This window comes from Bacillus rossius, chromosome 1 (assembly GCF_032445375.1).
Source record: "Bacillus rossius redtenbacheri isolate Brsri chromosome 1, Brsri_v3, whole genome shotgun sequence".
Lineage (NCBI taxonomy): Eukaryota > Metazoa > Arthropoda > Insecta > Phasmatodea > Bacillidae > Bacillus > Bacillus rossius.
Window position 1 is genome coordinate 368223586 of NC_086330.1, and position 20530 is coordinate 368244115.

At 37.2% G+C, this 20530-nt stretch overlaps 2 protein-coding genes across 2 annotated transcripts in view; both read right to left on the bottom strand.

The window, feature by feature from the left end:
• Window positions 1-1012: 1012 nt before the first annotated feature.
• On the bottom strand, window positions 1013-10337 carry LOC134528417 (farnesyl pyrophosphate synthase-like). Its single transcript, XM_063362018.1, has 6 exons — window positions 10189-10337; window positions 8575-8769; window positions 7543-7707; window positions 6162-6239; window positions 2481-2618; window positions 1013-1507 (listed from the first exon to the last, which is right to left on the bottom strand). Exons 2-6 carry the CDS (start codon window positions 8734-8736, stop codon window positions 1259-1261), a joined length of 792 nt encoding a protein of 263 aa, XP_063218088.1. The 5' UTR covers window positions 8737-8769; window positions 10189-10337; the 3' UTR covers window positions 1013-1258.
• Window positions 10338-17669: 7332 nt separating this feature from the next.
• Window positions 17670-20530, bottom strand: part of LOC134528418 (ATP-dependent RNA helicase DDX24) — a 76385-nt gene continuing 73524 nt past the window's right edge. Inside the window, exon 13 of the mRNA XM_063362019.1 lies at window positions 17670-18166. Within this exon, the coding sequence (XP_063218089.1) occupies window positions 17854-18166 (313 nt within the window). The 3' untranslated portion in view covers window positions 17670-17853. The remainder of the gene's footprint in view (window positions 18167-20530) is intronic.

The window sequence follows — 20530 nt, forward strand, 5'->3', positions numbered from 1 at the left end:
TCTCTGTGTGTGTGTGTGTGTGTAAAAAAAATTCGCTGGCTTTTATTGTTAAAATGTTAAGTTATGCGAGGGAAGTCATAAATATTTAAATTAGTTTTATTTTGTCAGCCTGATTAACAGCAACAGCAAAGAAATTTACAGAAGAGTACAGAAATTAATTGTGTATAGAAAATTAGTAGCTTATTGCATTAGACAATAAATTATTCATTACATTACAAAAAAATTTCTGGGTATGGTTATTTTAAAATGGTGTATAAGTGTGTTTTTACAAGTCATTGGTAAAAAAACACATTTAGACTTAGTTGATTAATTTTTCTACTTCAATTCAAAACGTAACCAGTAAAAGAAATTTAGTTGCACAATTTTTTTCTCCACGGGACATAATTTCTTTGAGAGAGCAACGATTGCGTCAAATGACAATTTCTTTGAGAGAGCAAGGATTGCGTCAACTACTAAGTACGACATTGACTGACACAAAGTGTCTTCACCCGCTTGCCTCTTCCTCTGGACATTCTATCCCTCTACACACCATTCTTCCCCCTTTTCCCCTCGCTCCGCCTGACTACGTAGTTCCCAGAAGTGTTTACCTCAGGGTCACGTCGCGGGACATTCTTTCCAACAATGAAAGTTTTACACGCAGTGCTAAAACTATCACTCTTGTATACTTTTTTTGAGTCTGATCATGATACGTAACTCAGTTTTGTGCCTTCGTGTATCTTTTCAAATTCATTGAAATTTATTTGTTAAATATCTTCTAAAATAGAATAGCAACTAGCCATGGAAATTTTCAAAACTTAACTGCAAACTTAAAAACTAAAATTTATCTGTTTCTTGGTTCTACTATTTATTTCTACAAGATTAACGTTTGTTAAGTTTTATAATTTTATTGTAGGTTTGGCAAGTAAAATAAATACATTTACAAAAACATAACTTAGTAAAAAAAAATTATTAAAAAAATTACTACTGTATATTTTTAATTTAAGAAGAAGAATAAAAAATATGTTCTGTCAAATTTCATTTTAATATTTTCCATGCACCAATTGCTTTAACTTAACCAATGTTTCAATTTAATATTATTTGTCTAATTTCCCAGCAGCCACTACACTGCACATTTACTTTTTCTTTCCCTATGCATTTGATTCAAACTAAAAAAAAGTGATATTTGCAGAGGCCTACCTATTTTTTTCAACCTCGAATCTATGAAAATGTTAAATCTGAATGCTTCTGTGGCACCAGAAGACTGTATTTGCACTCAAACTTACGAATTCTGCACACATTCTCTGTGACCATCTTGCCGTGTGGTTCCATTACTGCCGTCTGCGATGGGCGAGCTCCAAACAAGACGGAAGGCGTGCGCCGGCACCGCGTGAGACACACTCCATACGTGTCCATGTATCGAGTCTTCCATTGCAGCGTTGACTTTTCGGAACAGAGACGGGAGCTCCAGGTCTTCGTAAATCTTCTTCACCTCCAAGACTTTGTCTGTGTCTTTGTGGCCATAGCAGCTCTGTTAAGGAAAGAACAAAACATCTAAATTTAGGATAACTTGAGTAGTTTTTCAGCAAGCTATGTGAATGCAAAGAGGTCTGACGGTATTTATTTTTTTGGACAGGCACCATTGGTGGTTACACTGTATATCGTAAGAAACTTCAATGACAGACCAAAAAATGACAAATCTGCAAACACACAGAAACTAAGCCACAATCAGATGTCAAAAGTTAAAAAAACAGACAGCACAGAACATTTTGTGGAAGGAATAAGACAGAATATTACATCAGACTGAAACAGTGAGATGACGAAGATGAGACAGTTGCAACAAGAACAGTAATGTCAGCTGATTTTGACTTGTTTTCTGTGTGTTTGCAATTCATCTTATTCGTCCATTATTGAGGTTTTTTATGACTAGAGAAAAGATTTTATGGTTTAGTTTTCAGGCCAATTTGGTTTCTTAAAACAGGCAATATCGGTGTTATTGCTTTTATTTTTTATGAAATCTTGTTAAAAAAGTTAACATTTTACTGAAACATGATGCATTTTTAAGTATTTCTGTGCTTGAAAAATGTTCTATGGTCATAATGTATAAATGAGTACTAACACTTGCAAAATTTAAAAAAGTAAATTTTTCCCATTTTTTTTAAAATTAAATTATAGGACAAACGTCACACTAAATAAATTACTTTAGTTACATTTAATACAGTATTTAAAAAAAAACAGGTATTTGTCATTAGCGTGAGTTTTGATTGAAAATACTGATTAATTTCATAGTTTTAATTGCATTTTGATGCTTTATGGTGAATTAACTTAAATTCGAGTGTTATATAGTGTACTACATCCTTTTCGGTATTATCGAAAGTAACCACAATCCTGTCCCTACTTATACATACAGTGTAACCAACAATGGTGTATGTCTTAAAAAAAAGTCCTAAATCAATCTCACACACCGCAAGAATCGTTCAAAAGAACACAGCAAAGAGACCTACCTCAAACAAGGATCTCTGGTTGTCGTCCGCGCGCTCCAGAGCGGACACGGCGAGCCAAGTGCACTTCCCTTCCGCTATGTCACAGCGGTCGTCTCCGTCAGATTGTGCCGGCTCTCGGAAGCAGTCCTGGAAGTCGTTCTGCAGAGGAATGAGTCGCCGGTCATTGTAACACAGGAGAGCCACACTCTGTCCACAAGCCTGCTGTATGGCCCTCAGTCTTGGAAGTAACATGTTACGTACAAATTAAAAGTAGGGGTGCACCAACATTTATAAACAGTTTTGGTTTTGAGATATTTTTACCTGTACAGTTATTTTTATTTTAGCAAAATCAAACAGTTGGAGAAGAAAGTTAAGCTGAAACTGTATAAAATATCACCGTGAAATAAATTTCAAAAGGTAAGTTAAGAGCAATACAAAAATTTAATAAATCAATACAAAAAAAATAGTTACGTATACTAAAATACAGGGCTGCTTACACTAGTGCACAAGCAAAATTACGTGTATGACCATACAAACCAAACAAAAAAACATGCTCATACCCACCATTATAAGAGTACTGAGTTGAATTTTACAGGTTAAAATACATGTCCTAACGCTTAACACGTTCCCCTAGTTGGTAGGACAATGTCTTACAAGAAGAAACCGCTTTTCAATTAATCGTGGATCTTTAGTGGTGTAGCAATCACGCTTCCGAAGGTCTGGTTACTGACACAGAGAGCTGCTCTTGTTCACCCCGGCCAGTCAAAGAGATGTTGCAAAAATGAACACAGTGATTGCTGTTTGGAAGTCTATCAAGCCTGTAGCAATACTCAAGTACAGGCTAGGTACCAACTGCAGCTTCTGTACTGAGTGTGTAGTTTCATTGAGTGTGACGTCGACCGGGGCTACGCCCTCCCTAAGCCCGATGTGCCTCACGCCGTCGCCACCCCTCTCCTCCCACCAGCACCCTTTATTTCAAACCTCCCGCCCCGTGTGCAGGTGTGTGTGTGTGTGTGTGTGCGTGTGAGGGGCCAACAAGAGGCGGGAGTAGAGTCGGTGCGACGACCCCTTTCTTTTATTAAAATAAACATAATGTATAAACCTTTTTATTTAATAAAATATCCCTAATTGTCACGCCTCAAGTTTTAGTAAGTAAGGACGGCGCAGCGCCCCATGTGGGCATCCGCAGAACTACCCGCCAATAGTTTTTAAAGTTTAATAAGAAATAACACCATAACTAAAGGTTGTTAATTATAAATAAGTGTACTTAAATTATGTTTGTTTTTTAAATAATATTTGTTTGATTAAGTATGTTACCGGACGGCTGCTCGGTAACAAAGCGGGAACTTAACCCTTCCCGGCGGCCATGATGCTCTGGTCTCGTCAGTCTGTTTCCGTTCGCCGCCTGGAGTAGGAGCGGCCCGCGCACCTCGTCGACTTCATCTCTTTTGTTCACTGATCCATTAGTTTCCGTCGCATCTTTAAATAAATCTAAAACCTTGTAACTTCTTCGAGGCCTGCTCCAGGTGGTAGACTCTTTCGCATAAATATTTGTTTTCCGTTTACGGATATTTCGTACGCGTAATACGTGATTGACTCTCGAGGCCAGGCCACGCGGTGACCTGGTCAGCCTATAAACTGGTTATCACCCGCAACGGTGTTTTTAGTACTTTACGTAAAACTCTTTTAACATTTTTGTAACGTGCCTTGTAATAATTCGCCTGTGCAAGTTCGCTGGTAATAAAATCACTAGCTCAGAATGTGTGGTTCAGTGGTCACGTGTATAATTCCCTGAGTTCCGAGGCTTGTGGGACGCCTCAAGAGCCCACGAACACCCCCACACGGGTCACATCACGACCCTGAGCCGAGAGTTCGTAGCCGGGTCCACGTGCCCTTCCACGTGGTGGCGCCCAAATTACTCCTTTTCGTCCATCTGAAACCCCCCCCCCCCTACGACAAGTGCAACCAAGCAAAGTGGCACAACACCAAATAACCACTTGCAGACCTGCCAACATTCAAATTTAAAAAATCATGAGGTCCTCGATAAAAATTTTCAGGCCCATAAATACAGGTTAGATATAAAAAACAACAAATGAGAATCTTTAAATTTAAGTGACATACCTGTACATATGTTACATGGTCTCTGCTTAAAAATTTATTTTAACAAATTATAGGTTGCAGATTTAATTTAGTTGAACATAATTTAGCGCTGTTGTGTAGTGATCATGCATGGCCGCAACTAAAAAAGATGTAAAATAACATTTTGCTCGTGTAACACTATTATCACTGTTCACAGCAAAATTAATTTTTTTATTGGAACAATACACTTCACGTGTTAGTTGTGTTTTTTTGTAGCGACATGTTTCACAATGTCTCCTCTTCCACTATGCGAGATAGAAAAATCAGCACGGCACACGCTACAAAACGCAAAATTGCTTCCTTTACGTGACTCGAGTATTGATGGAAACTCGTTACTGTAAGCTTTCGTAAAACTTGTTTTGTAACTTTTACAAACAAAATCTTGGGGCCCCGAAAAATCGTGAGGAAACACTATTTTGGCGTGAGGGCGTGAGATGGACCTTAAAATCATGAGCCTCACACCAAAATCGTGAGAGTTGGCAGGTCTGCACTTGGCAAACTGACGGGTTAAAAAATACTGACAGAAAGCTCAAATAGTAGGAGTTTTAAGTTACATTTCCCCCCAAATATCTAGAAAACATCAGCTGAAGTTAACATTTAATTATTGTCAATTTACTCGAGGCCTTCATTTTGCAGATACAGTTTTCAGTAACACAGCCGTGTATGCCAAATGGACTGAATTGACACGGAGTATGTAAACCCAGAATTATTATGTTTTATTTTATAGTTTGCAGTTTTTGAAAAATAACTGTCTCGCCTACAGATCACTTTTAAACCACCTGGTTCTAACATAATCATGCCAGGAAGCCATCAAGATGTCTTCATACACGAAAAGTCTAAACTACAAATGTTATCAGACAAGACTGGACCAATCATTGCAGGTTACGAAAGATGAAACTGGATTTGATTTTCTACTGTGTAATTTTGTTGCATATTAGTTCCATCTTATATGGCAAACTTATTTGTGTGTGTGTGTGTGTGTGTGTGTGTGTATGTATGTGTATATACTGTATATGTATATATGTGCATGCACACATACATATACATATATACATGCATATGTGCATGCAGACATACATATATATACCTACATGCATACACATTACACAAAATCCTTTAAATATTAGTAATTAAAATTTTTAAATCCCCTAATACGTATAACTAAATTTGTACATTAATGTCATTTTTTATTTAGTATGAAGAGTATAAAACTAGAATTCATTATTTATTATTATGTTTAACTTCAGTTTCCTAAACCTCAACTACTTCTCAATCACGTCTTCTCTATTAAATATGTTGAATATTAACCCTTAACTACATTATTCCTCATTTTAATGTTGACATTCCTGAAATCAATTTTGCAAGTAAATTTATGTTATTGGTACTACATACATGTGCATTCTTAGATATCAGCATTACAATCTGCCACACTTCTGCATCAACAGAATTCTCGCTCCGCTTCTTTGAGGCATACACCTGAACGAAACTGCCACTGCAAGTTAAGAATAGACCTTAAGTAAACATCAGCTTATTGCAGATTCCAAAACAATTATTATAAATCACCTGTAACTGTTGGAGCATGCCCAGTTTTATGAGAATCACTTTGACTGCCTCCAGCACCACCGGGTCAGTAATGCCAGCCTGAAAACAAAAAAACAGATGCTTTGTTCCTTCCTTCCTTTCTTCGTGGGTCAAAATCAACACCCTTGCACGTGCTGAACATGTGGAATTGGTGAACGAACATATAAGTAAAGTAAAAGCCTAGTCAGGGATGTATGTGTGTTAGTGAGGTGGGATGATAATTGTGATGCTCGCTGGTGCTTCTAGCGCGTTATCGCAAGGCTGTGTACTGGCACGCAGTCTTTACGTCATTCATAAGGCATCTATGAAATATTTAAGTGGTAACCATAACATATGGTGGAGAAATGAAGATAAAGGTGTAATACAAGACCCTTGAATGTTTTCAAGAATCTGCTTATTCTCTCACACTTTTTGTAAACAGACCCCGCTCTGCTATCATCTTGAGTAATTTTTGAATCACATGGTGTTTTCTGAAGCTCTGCACACCGTATTTGTGCTCAGGCGAAGCCCTTGGCACATGTTAACATAAATACCATGAATAATCAGCAAAGTTAATGTATGTATATGTTATACATAGGCCTAATAAAAACTCATTGCTATAAAATACATGTTTACCAAAGAAGAAAATATTTAATCTTTCGTTTTTGCAAAGACATCTTCTTTTCGTTTATGAAATACAAGAAGAAAATATATTTCCAAAATTCCCATTACAAAGCTGCATTTAAAAAATTAAATTTTTTAAGCACATTGAAAAAATTTCATATTAAGTCATGATCTTTAGACCTCTTGGGGTGTATCTGGCACCATGGCACACAGAAACAAGGAGAGCGCTGATAGCAGATATTGCCCATTAAACTGCACACTGCAATCTAAAGATGAGACATGCTATTGAAAGACATAAAAAATCAATTTTCAAAATATATTTCTTTAAATTTTGATGAAATTACAATATACCCTTCCAAGAATTTATAACAGAGTTTTATTATGATACCTAAAACAATATTATCAAATGCTCTCAACCCAATGACTTTCTAAATTAATGCTTTAGTCTTTAGTGCATGCATATCTAAAAAATTTTTTTACTGACCCAACAAATTATCTGCCCCATTCCAAAATACAGTTATGGTTAAAATGCTTGGCTTTAAGGCAGTTACAAACATTACAATAAGGTCTCAATCGTCATGCACACCAGAACCTAAAATTTGGCCAAGAGGATGGATTGGTGTTAGTTAAAGCTCAGCTGTGAAAGCATGTCAGTACCAGAGTGTTCTCAGTCCACAATAATTTTCTTTGACTTAACGGTTCAGTGTTGTGTGTGCGTGAACGTATCCGCACGCAACGTGAAACCATTACGTAAGCTCACCATGTGCAGGGCAGCCATGAACGGCACGTAGAAGTACCCGTAGCCCGCCTTGCCCAAAGAATACATGTCGTAGTGCTGCCGCGTGAACAGGCGGGAGACCACCTGCCCACCGCGGCCGGCGGTACTCAGCTCCAGTTGCTTCCCGATGTTGATGTTCTCAGCCGCCTGCAGCAGACATCACGCGCCCTCCTTCTGCCGAATGTCACAAGGAGCTACTTCTGAACCATCCACCAGTTCCACACCCGTCTTCTCTTGAGTTAACCAAGCTGCGATAATGCGCACAATTGTTTTGTGTTACCAAAATGTCTCAGAAAAGCACAATTGTTATACAACATCACAACACCCCATTTAAGTTACTCAACGATTAAACAGTTTATCGTCACCATACAAGTCAATAGGCCAATGATGTTTTTTTGTCGATATGTAACAACACTAGGTACAAACAGGAACAATGGCATAAATTTAAAAAAAAAAATTTAAAAAGCTGGGCAAACAATTTTTTTTCAACTTCTGTGCTGAGTTTTTTTTCTGGTATTTAAATATAAAAATACATACTTTTCCTTCAACATTCTTTGCATCAATTACAATAATTGTTTTGCCTTCTCCCTTCCCATTATACTTTATCGAAATCTTAACACTTTGCCTTTTAAACTCTGCAAAACTCACATTTAACAGTTTAAAATTTTAACGAATCCAACAAGCATTAAGGATAAAAAATAAGCATTGTGTTTGCTCTACCAGCGTTTTCTTTTTTTAATTGGCCGATATCTTAGCAAGAAAGGTTGCGATTTGTTAGTAGGCAATACCTGATTCACTTACTTTTCTCCCAGTCGGGCATTGTTGGCTCATGTTCGTGGTGCAAGAGTACGAAGGTTTGCATTCCAGCTTGCAACCGAATGAAACTGCGAAATTTCTTTACCTCAATCTGTAATTAACTTAATGCAGATTTAGTTGGCATTCAATTACAGAGAAATTGAAACCGACTGTGACCGGCAGTGGTCCCAGTGACGAGAAGGCTGTCGAGCAACTCACGTCCACGAGCAGGTGTGTGACGGCCTCGTAGCACCGCCTTCCCCGGAAGAACTCCGCCAGCAGGCAGTGCGCTGCAGACTTCAGCAGGATGGCGTCGTTGAGCGCGACGGTGCCGGCACGGCTGCCGTGCACGCGCCAGTCCCGGGCGACGCGCTGGGCCATGACGTCGTGGAACAAGGCCAGTCCCCCGGCCCACTGCGACCACAAGCGGACACACCCTTGTGCCGATCCCGCCTGAAGAGCGGTCAGCGTGGATTACACATTGTCTCCCTCCAAGGAGACCTGGGATCAGTGGCATAGCCAGGATTTGTGTATGGGGGGTGTTAAGAAGCATGCCCCCCCCCTTCCCCGTATTAAAGCGGGGGGTCCGGGGGTCCTACCCCGGGAAAATTTGGATTTTAAGGTGTAAAATAGTGCTATTTTAGCAGTTTTCAGTACTTAAATTTAAATATTGTAATGGTAAAATTGTTATTAATTTTAATATGAAATTTGTTTGAGTGATGAATAATAAATTAATTAAAGATTTGGTGCTAAGGGGGGGGGGGGGGGGGGTTGAACCCCTAAACCACCCCCCCCCCCCCCCGGCTTCACCCCTGCCTGGGATCAAGTTCTGCCCGAGTGAAACCCAGATTTCCTCATGGCAGGCCGCCTTAAAAGAAGTTCCGTGATCTGGCCATCTTAAGGGCTGCGCCTACCTGGGCACACACACAGTGTGTAGAGCTTCAGAAAAACCACACAGTTTGAAAACTGCTGAAGGTATACAAATTGTAGTCTGTTTACGAAAAGCATTTTTTTATAAATACGCTGAGGTTGGATGAGTAGTTCTGTTTCCGTATTTTGTTTTTTAAATGTATTTTAAGATGTGCCAAAAATGGCAAAATGACATTTACACATGAAACAACTGGTAGAGATTCTTAAAAGCACTCTAGGGATAGCTATACACCTTTAAGTTTAACTACATTACTTCGCAATTACCACTAAAATCTATGCATGACAAGAAGACGGCCTAAAGGTAACACTGTGCTAGAAGCACCAGCGAGCATCAATCTTATCGTCCCCCCTCTTTAACACAAATATACACCCGGCTAGATAGGCCTCCTATAATGAAAAGTGGAAAAATATATTTCGGCAAGATGCTTGTAGCTTCAAATCTGGGAGATTTCAAGCTACTACAGTACTAACACGTAATAGCATTTGCTCATATGACGGAAAAAATCAATTACACAAATAAAAGACAAACTATGGCTTCTTGAAGAAGATTTTTCATGACAAATTTGTAGAAACTATGTAATACCAAAATTTAAGCCCAAAGACTATCAATGCCAACATTTGAGTGTTAAAATTTTCAAAATATAGAATGCACAAATTTCAGTACAAAAAGTCTTGAGGGCGTTACTATACTGGAACTTTACTATCATGAGTTCAAATTTATTCGTACATTTGTATTTCATTTCAGTAAATGTGCAAGTGGGAAGCATGGGGAGCGTGTGCCGGTGTGTTTCTAGAGGCACACCCGTATTGCATTCCGTCAGTGTCACCTGATCACCCCCGCATTGTCTCTCACAACCTGGATGCTGGCGAGACGTTGAGCTGGATCCACCTGCGGCTACTAACCACGTCCACGCACCAGCCCAGGGTGTGCGCCAGGCGACGCTCCTCCGGGGAAGACCCCGTCCCGGCGGTGAGCGCCTGGAAGACCCTCGCGACCAGGAGACCCCGTTGCGGGGAGCGTGCGGGCACGCTACCAGCCAGCACCTGCCGGAGTCACTACACGTGGGTCGCGACCAATACCCCGCGCGCCCTCTTGGCACCGAGACTCCAGGAACAATTTTTTTTTTTTTAAATATATGGCCTACAGCTCTACGCCAACAGCCAAAGGGTCAATTGGTTCTAGTTCAAACATCATTTTCAATTCGTTATAAAATATCAGCAAGTATACGTTACACCCATGCCTTACCCGGGACTCGAACCCAGGACCCCTCGCACCATAAGCCGGTGTGCGTCCGACTACGCTACGGAGGTCGGCTCCAGGAACAAAACCACACAGATAGAGCGACCTTCGCGAAGGGCAGCCAGCTCCTTCGCGGTGAGACTGTCTCAGCCAGAAACATGTGAATATTTTCTCTACAGCCTTCTGTCTTGTATGCATAGCAAACTCCCTCGCCAAAATAAAAAAAAAAAAAAATAACTAAAATACTTTTCACAAAATTGTGGATTTTAATGTCATGTGCATCTAAGAGTTTTGGAGTAAAAAAATGTGTGATCCTCAAATAAAAATTTAGTGCTACAAAAAATTCCACATCTAATTTGTTAGTTACTTGAAGAAAAAACTATTTCAAAAAATGAAAATTGACCTCTAACTATGGCCTATGCCTAGGCCATAATGAATCTAGGGAGTATTTTTTATATCTTTTAATTATTGATGTTCTATGTCTTTAATTTTTGTAATTATTTTATTGTAATTCTTAATATCTCTCAAGGGCAGTTTTAATATGTAGGTAATAGTAATTTAATAAATGTTAATGGTAGCTCTTTAAATATGTTGATATTTATTCATTTTATTGTGTATTTAGTCAGCGTCGATAATATAAAAATTTGAATGTGAGCAGAAACGGAACTTTTGAGCAGAAGTTTCAAAACTTGTCGATAGTGTGGTACTAATTGGAATCGGAAATTGAACAGTGTGACGGTGTGCCGATAGTTGGCAGCAATGTGCAAAAAGAATAGGGGGAGACCTGGTTGATGACGCGGGCATATGTATCGCTTGGAATCACTCAACAGTCAAAGTCGGGCAGTGGGACGAATGACATGCGACCAGCGTTTCAGGCGCATGATGGTGTGTAGATGTGTGATTTTTGCAATAACTGCTGTGATGTAAATGCAGCCTACCATATGTGAAGAGAAACTGTACGTTATAAATTTACAATTTTATATTGCTCAGGCCAACTTTAATCCGGACCCTGGAGGACATCAGAGATACAGGTGGGACTTCGAAAAAGGAACAATTTTCAATTTACATGAAGCTGTTAAAGAAATATACAGAATATTACATCGCCGAGTATAGTTAAAATTGGGGTGCAAATGTTGGAGCTTTACACAGTAAAACCTCTAATGTAGACCTACTGGAATTAATTTCCCCATCAGACTGGAGAAACGTTTTCATAGCAAGTGACTTCTTTAGCATGCTTAAAAAACTGGTTCATTCACCAAGAGTTACGAGTGAATAATTTTTGCTATGAGTAAGTTGGGTACCCACATTGGCGAAATTTCTGATTACCAAAAAACTTGACTAAATGGTTAGGTAGGAAGTTTACGTGGATCTTAAAATAGTGTATAAACTCTCCTTTTTTAATATACATATTATTCCTAATTTTTGTACGGAGATTAAATTGTAAATGTCATGATCTTTTTTAATATATATTTAACAATTTTTAGGCTGTTAGTCTAGAACTTTTTGGTTTATTTAATGAAGCCAGTAAGTGTAAAAGTAAATATTGTAATATTTATCTCACTTTTAATTAGTTACATTTCAATTATAGGTTTTATATAATTTTGTAAAGGGGTGTCTATTATTATTTTAATAGCATTATATGGTTTTTGGTAACAGCAACTTGCCACGGAGTTATTTGTATACCTTGTTCCAAGTTAGCTGGTCAATAAATCTGCACCTTTTAAAACTCACGTTTGTGAATATTATTGCGTTAGTAATGTTTAACTTTTCAGTAGTTTCCAGAGTTCTCCTGTGTTGGTATTTTCAAAACTGTACATTCATTTAAGAACGTAGCTCAGGAGAGTCGGAAATGTTTTGGTTGTGTTTTATGGTCGCGCGTTAGTGCCAGAATTGCTTGAGTTTTGCAACTCCTGACAGAGAGAGACAAAGTCATGTTCGCTCCTGGGTCAAAAACTGGTTTGACAAGCAGGTGGAGGCCACAAAACTTAAGTCCATCTCCAATACAGGCTGGATACTTGAATAACTACGAAAGCAAGACAGGATATTGTTACATCCAGAGCCCATGGATAGTACTTTAATTTTGCATGCAAATAATTAAAATATATAAAATAATAAAAGGACTGGAGTGGTATTATAAATACAGTTGATAAAGTAAAAAAAATCAATAAATTAAATTTTTTTAAATAAATACTCAGTATTCAATATAAATATATATATATAGGTACACATGTATGAAATTAATTATTTAATTTAGTAAAATAACCTAGATAGATTTTAATTAATAATGTAAATCAAGAAATATATTTAATGTTTATTATAATATATTAATTTAAGTATTTATTAAGTAATAATGTATTTATAATGCAAATAAATTATACATACGGGAAAATAACCTCACAAACACTACCATAAATACGGTTAGGAGACTACTAAACTTTCCAGACACTTGCCTGCCAGCGACAATGGAAGCTTACATGCAACCTGACATCGTTATACATACGGTAACACCTCACTTATATAAATACACTTGACAAAGATTTTAAACACCATTACTATCACTAATATTCACAATAAATGAATGTTTTTAATGATATGGACCATTATTCAATATCAGTCACTAAAGTATAACTTTTAAAAGCACATATATAATTTTTATTTATATGTAGCCTTTTTATCATCCTGTGAAAATTTAGTTGCATGGTGCACGCACATCGAAAAAATTCATTATTGTTATTTTTTTATACAATGCCTAAAGAATTATACCTTAAAAAAAAATCAACCTATGATTTAACTTCCATACCTTTGTAAGCCATTCATTTGCCTCTGTGATATCAGGATTCCACTCTTCAAGAAACGCTACTATCTCTGGGAAGACATCTGCGAATCCAGTATCCTGTTCTTGCTCATTGCTGACCTCAGCATTAGACAGATGTGTGGCTGTATTCTTGTTCCTAAAACACGAACACTGATAATTTATGCAGTTCTGTAGCTGCAGTTGTAATGGTAAATCTTTTCCGCAAGCAGGACATACAGAGCTGATAATTTGCTTTTGTACATTGAAATAAACAGCTGAATTTAACATTGATAACTAAAGAGTAAACTCATCAATGATAACTACGTGTATTCTCTCGCACAATCACAGCAGAAACGAAATAATTTTTATTTTTATTTGCCATGTAATTAACATTCATAAGTTTCTCTAAGCTTAATGAAATAACCAAAAACACTTTCTATTGTGAAATTTACATTCCCAAAAGCTGTGCAATGAACATTTAAACAAAAATACTGCTTATTGGTAAAAAAAAAAAAATGCTTTGGAAACATTATGTAGAATGGAAATATGTTAACGTTGCAGATGAACATATTAGTATCATTTACGGCTGTCTTGATAGTTCACGTAACATACTGACTCGAATCTTGGTGTTTCAATTATCAAAACCACTAATCAGGAGCGCTGGTCACAATAGAAAAAGTTAACACGACAAATATGTCTAGAGTCCACCATACACATACAATCTTCTGAAAATGAATGGCATCTGTTCTGAACATACAATAACTAAAATAATATCTTTCTCAACCTGAAAATTGCCTCAGTCGAGCATTGCATTCTTGGTTCAAAATAAAATTTTCTCAAAAAAATATGGTGCTTGGTGCTTATATGCTTAAAACTGAAATGTGCACAGTACATTTTTTCTAACTGCACTCTGAACAGTAACTTCAACATTTTAATGCTAAAATATCTTCGCAGCAACTAAAATTTGATCTGAATTCAATAACCGCCCCTTAAAGCAGTTCAGAACACTTCTTCAATACATATGAGAAAAAAAAAAAAAGTTTAGCACACTGTAGGTATCATCAACCCAAGACTAAACATTTTCCTTTTTGTTGAAGCAGAAAAATAACGTGTCAAAAGAAAGCACTCGTTAAAATAACGACACAATGACACTATCTAGACAGCACTCAAACGAAGGGTTGATAAATTCTGAAGCAACATTTATCTTGTCAGCACTACGGTACCACTCACGTTACAGTATGGCTAATTATTAATTTTATGGTAGTTTGATAAACTACAGGGACCAACAAAAATGAGATTAAGAACAAAACAATAAAAACATACAATAAAAACAATTTTTCGGTATAGCCGCCTTTAGATTTCTTTCTCGGTGCAGGTTGGTTGGGTGTCGCCACAGTTGAACGGTGACACAACTTGGTAACAGGAGCACGTGGCAGGTATGGGCAATGGTTATGCTAGCATTGCACATACCGATATGTGGCGTAAGCCGAGTCGGCAGTGTTCATGTACTTGCCCATCTTAGTAACGAGTTAGTGAATATTCAGTTCTAGTTTCATGAAGTAAAGATTTAGAATTATTGGGCGGGTACCGGCCACCCAGGTATCTGTTCGATTAAGTTCACGTTGATGAGTGTTTAAAGGTAAAATGGCAAGTTAAATCTACAATGAGAACAGAGGCAGGGAAGCCTCATAAAATACAAGGAATTCCAGTTCATGTAAGTTAAAATTTTTTTTGATGTGATAACGTCATATAAATCAATGAACGTCGGCTGCACGCACAAAAAAGCATGACTCATTGTCACGTTGCGCCTGAGCCGAGCGTGCAAGCGAGAGCGTGGAACAAGCTGTAGAGAGGCACGATCGGCCTAAGCGTTCGGCTTGTGACGCATCTATCTCTCTTCCACTTACGTTATCATGTAAAATTATCGTCCATAAACCGACTTTACAGACAACTCCCTTTTTATCTAAGACTCAATAAATAGTAACTTCGTAATTAAGTATTTTGATTTAAGTCTCTTTAAGTGGCTAGTTTAGATATGTCTAATTTACTAAAGTTCTAGTACTCCCTTAATCACAACTGGTCCTGTTATTGAGAATGTAATGAATGATGACACCTTAAGGAATTATTTCGGTAACTGAAACTATTAGACTGTTATTGTTAATCATTATCTCTTCTATAATAAATGTTTATTTTTATAGAATTCAGTTTTAAGTTATTTTGATTGTTTTTTAAAATTTAAACCTCTACATTTTGTTACATTTGGTGGGTTGGGTAGTTTCGTTTCTTGAGGAACGACTTATTTATTTGTGAGTTAGAGGCTTTCTTGTTGTGACAGGTAGGCTATTGACATCGATTTATGATAAATTTGCTAAGGATGTTTTAACGTACCGTAGCATATTTGTTTTCCCGACGTGGAATATTATTACGAATTTAGAGTGAGAGCATTTTATTTACGTGGACATAAAAACTTTTCAAACAGGTAGATTATTCTTGGTAGCGTGTGGGATGCTACGTACACACGTGTCTGGTTTGTTAGTGCATGTTTTGATTTGACAGTTGGAGTGACATAGCTGTATGATTTTAAAGTTTTAGTTCGTACCTTTAATTATTAATTTTCGTAACTTTTGTAAGCATAATCTAAATTACTGTAAGTTAATTGAATGATGGTTGAATAAGAGATTTAAGTTTAAGTATTTTAGTTTTAATTTCAGTTCTGTTGTACAGTGAAGTCTCATTTGTTTACGTGATGTTCGGAGAAGATTATCTGGGTTACGTTATGTTAGAATTACGTACCAATGTACAGTTAGTAAGAAATACAATGTTTTATAGATAACATTACAAAAGGATGTACAATTATAAAGAAAATGAAGCATAAATAAGAAAAAAAGTTAAAATAGTTTTTCCAGACGTACGCACTCGTAGTCGCGCAGAGCGTGCGCGGTATGTGCTGCTCTCTGGTACCAAGTGGTCGAGGTAGAAACAGTGGGTGTCGGAAGATTTAGCGACTAGACAGGCCTGTACTACTAGCCAAGGCACTCCTGCGCATGCCCGGCAACAATTTATTTTGTTTAGGTTAAGAAATATTTTAACATACATAGGTGGTATCAGAAGAATTTATGATATGCACTATTACAAAATAAAAATAACCAACATTAAGTTCAAATATGAGGGATATGAGAAAAATAGCAATTGAAAAAGTTAGATTATGGCTCCATATTCTGGAACAACATTTCATTGACTTGACAGCAATAATCTAGAATCCATTCAAAATAAATTATTGATTAATCAACTTAAATAATTTAACTTTAACTCCTTTGATTTCTCTCTCCGATCGTAAAAATTACCTAGATGCTTTATTTGCAAATAATTGTTATTGTTCAAAAATAAAATGTCAGCGCACGATCAAAAATATGAGATCGAGAATCCCTCAATTCAATAACCGTCCGAAATCTACCCTATGAGCAGTGCTAAACAAAAATGATCTTATTTACAGACATGTCAATAACTACATCAAAATTTGATATGAAATCCTTTTATTCAATATTTTCTTTGTTTCACTTGTAATATATAAACACTTCATCAATATCCATGTTACTTTGTCATAATATTTATACTGTTATTTATTAACTTTCTTTTTATATTACTGTATAATAAAAACTTTTTCTGTTGTAATCTAAGATATATCATCTCTATAATTGTGCTATTCTTGTATCTACTTTTTATTTTATATGTGTATAACTTTTTTCCAAGAACTGGTCAATGCTTCTGTGTGGATACTTGCCTTCCCTATATGTAGACCTTTTGCGGTGATGCCTACCTGCCGGGTTCCCACCCCAGGTAGTTGCTTGGCTGTTCTCAGTACCATGTGGGGTGGGTATTCACACATGCAGTGACCATTCATCTTTTATGTTTTATGTTATGTTATGCCCATATGGTTATGTATGTCATTGTGTTGTGCCCACCACTTAAGCCCACAGCTGTTGGTGGGCATGAAACAAATTAAATAAATAAAAAAAATTAAATGAAAAAAAAAGAGACACAAATATTCTACATTTTAGTTTTGGATAAATGGTTCAAAAAGACTACTTTGTGCTTCAAACACACTATATTGCATTATATATTTTTTAAATTATTTATTATTAACATATTAATACAAGCTTTATAAACAATCCTACTAAAAGCTAATGCTTTAATTTTTGGTTTTAAATACAAAGAATATATACATATGTATATAATTATTTAATACTTCACACGTTCAGTAAAAAATTATGTAAAATTGGCAGATACTTGTATTTTGGGTGAATAGGAAGAGCATAAATTAGTTAGTGGGTTAAAAAATAAAAACATGTATGAGAATAGTAACTTTTATAATTTATAAGTTTTTTTAAAACAGCCAGACATCACAGGATACCCCTGTACTTGTACAAAGTATTTGTCACATCTTAACAACACATAGCTATCAGTAAACATGGCAGTCTGCAATCCCAGCAGTGCACGTTCAAACACGGAGCAAACAGACTCCAACTACGGTGCCTCAATCCCGAGCCCCTCCCTTCTGCCTCGGCTGCTTCTTCCTGAGCCTGTGCTTCCTCGGTCGCGGGACGAGCCCCGACCCCTCCAGGCTCGTCTTCCTCCTGCTGCCCCTGGCCTCGCTGAGGGACGCCCCGAGCGCCTCCACAGCGTTCAGCCCGGCGGGGGGCCCCGGCTCGTCGGGCAGGCCCCGCAGGAAGTCCCGGGGGAAGACGGGCCGCGCCAGCAGGGACTCCAGCCGCTTGCGCTTGAGCGCCAGCACCCTCTTGTGCCGCGCCGTCGCCTCCTGCACGTCCTCCTCCGCCCTCTGGCGCGGACTGAGTCCCGTGTCAAGGAACCATCACCTACCCCAACAACAGCCTGGCCTGGAGGTCACTAGACAGATGAGTGACTTGTAGATCAGTCATGAACTATCACAAGCTAAAAAGCTGGAAGAGCGTAATTTCGGTTCTAAATCGAGGTAGACAGCAACAAAAAACATTTTAGGCAGTAGAGTAAGCCAATTAAAGCTCATAGATCAATGGTCAGGCAAACGTTACTGTCGTAAGCATTAGAGTTTACACTATAAATTGTAACGCACCTTACAGATGTATATTTAATAGTTAAGAAGACCTTCAATATTGGTATATCTTACCTGCAAACAAGCAAATAATATATTTAAATGTTATAAATAACATGGCATTTATTTATCACCATACGCTTCATTTACAAAAACGTTCTTGATGCACAGAGTATATAGTAAATCTACATAAATCTGTACACATTTCTTTTTAGAAATATCCTCCATGCTTCCAACTTGCGAAAATTACTTTGAGCCTGCAAGGAATCGAAACCAGGTTGTCTCATCGGGAAGCAAGTGATCAACCCTATTAATGACAAGCTGTCAATTAATGCTGTAAATAAATACACAAAAAATACTATTTTTCGTATGATACAAGACCATTTAGTGACAGTGACGAAACAAAAAATGTTTTGATAATTTGTATAGAAAATCCAACGATATCAGTGGTATATTTAGGGTTGTTACTGGAGATATTTTTTTTCAGACAAAGAAGTATTTCTCATCAAACATCAATGCAGTTTTCTTTAGAGCCTTCTTTGACAGCCTAAATACCGCACCAAATAACGTACTTAGGCTAAAAATTAATTCCAGCTATACACTCTCTGACCACTTGAGAACAAAAGTCAGTGCACACCTTCCATACCACCCGAACTCCTTCGAACATATGTGAACTCAGGTGGACTTAAACGCGACCGAATAAGAATAATGTCTGAATCCACCCGTAGTCTGCTTTTGCAACATCTAAAAAAATTAATACCACACTTAAATAGTCTCAATAATCTCTATAAAAGCTTGAAACGGGATCCCAGTTAATTTATGTTCAAATATTAATTATATTTTGTATCATTAAAGTTACATGTATATATATGTATGTATGTATATATATATGTATGTATATATATTTATGTATGTATATATATGTATATATGCTCAAAAATCAAATGTTAAACATGTAATAAGTGCCCGAAAATAGTAATACACTGTGTCCATAAAGTATATTGTGTAACTAAACACGACCAGAGACTTAGAATACAAAACTGACAATGTCATCAGGATGCACATTTTCTTGCCAGCATTATTTTGTTCTTTACAGAATTGAGAAGTGAGCTTGGCTTACAAGTTTTCTTCAGGAAGTAGGTTAAAAATATGTATGCAGTATAATTATTGCAGTTGAAAATTTTTTTAATGTAAAAATATTTAATTTTTGATCTTATTATTACCAGTTTTAGAAAAACATTTATTAGTAAGCCATGATTTTTCATCGCAGTCTAGAAGATTTTTATAAAAATGTGACTATGTGAAAAACCATTAGTCACTTATATATTACCATATTTTTGTGTGTATAGGCCCCGCGCGTGTACAGGCCGCACCATAGATTTAAAAATAAAAAACTCGTGTACAGGCCGCACGAGGAATTTTAAGCGCCGGAGTGTTCATTATCGCCATCGGTAATAGGTGGCAACTGCGCGCTCCCATGAAGCGACTGTAGGCCGCGCGTACTCTTGGCAACGCTGCAGTTACATGTATTGTGCAGCACGACCTTGGCACGTAACCTTGCTAGTTAGTCGCCTAGCCTGTGCCATATTGATCAGCCTGTTGCTTCAGATCATCACGTGCGCGTGCTGCCTACAACCTTTCTCGGTCAAAACAAGTTCTTACACGTGAAAATGGGTAAAGTACGTGCAATGTACAGCGCTAAATTTAAACTACAAGCAGTTAGTTACGCGTTAGAACACGGAAAAAGGGCAGCTGTTGTTATTTAAAATCAAGTGTGCGCGCGCATGTTTTATTGTCGCTGATGTAAATAGTTAGAGGTGTAAGTGTTTGTCTTTTTAGTTCTCTATAAATTTTATATTTTCGTGGTCACTTGTCTTTGTTTAGTTTGCTTATGGTGGGAATACGGAAATATTTGTTTACTTTGCACAAGGGCGGGAACATTGAAATGTTGCAACATTGCGAGGGCATTTTGCTGACGTATTTTGTCGAACAGTCGCCAGTTCAATAATAAAAGTAAAATTAAATGCATACAGTTAATTTTCATACGTCAAATGCTGTTTTATGCTGGTATCAGGCCTTTGGTGTTACTTTATTGTCATAGAAAATTGTTTCCTAGGTTAAA

Bases quoted from the DNA above. Each gene is read 5' to 3' on its own strand.
- LOC134528417 (XM_063362018.1), bottom strand. From the start codon at position 8,736: ATGGCCCAGCGCGTCGCCCGGGACTGGCGCGTGCACGGCAGCCGTGCC. The intron at 6,240-7,542 runs GTGAGCTTACGT...TTTTGTTTTCAG, and splicing joins TCATGGCTGCCCTGCACATG to GCTGGCATTACTGACCCGGT. The intron at 1,508-2,480 runs GTAGGTCTCTTT...TTTCCTTAACAG, and splicing joins ACCAGAGATCCTTGTTTGAG to AGCTGCTATGGCCACAAAGA.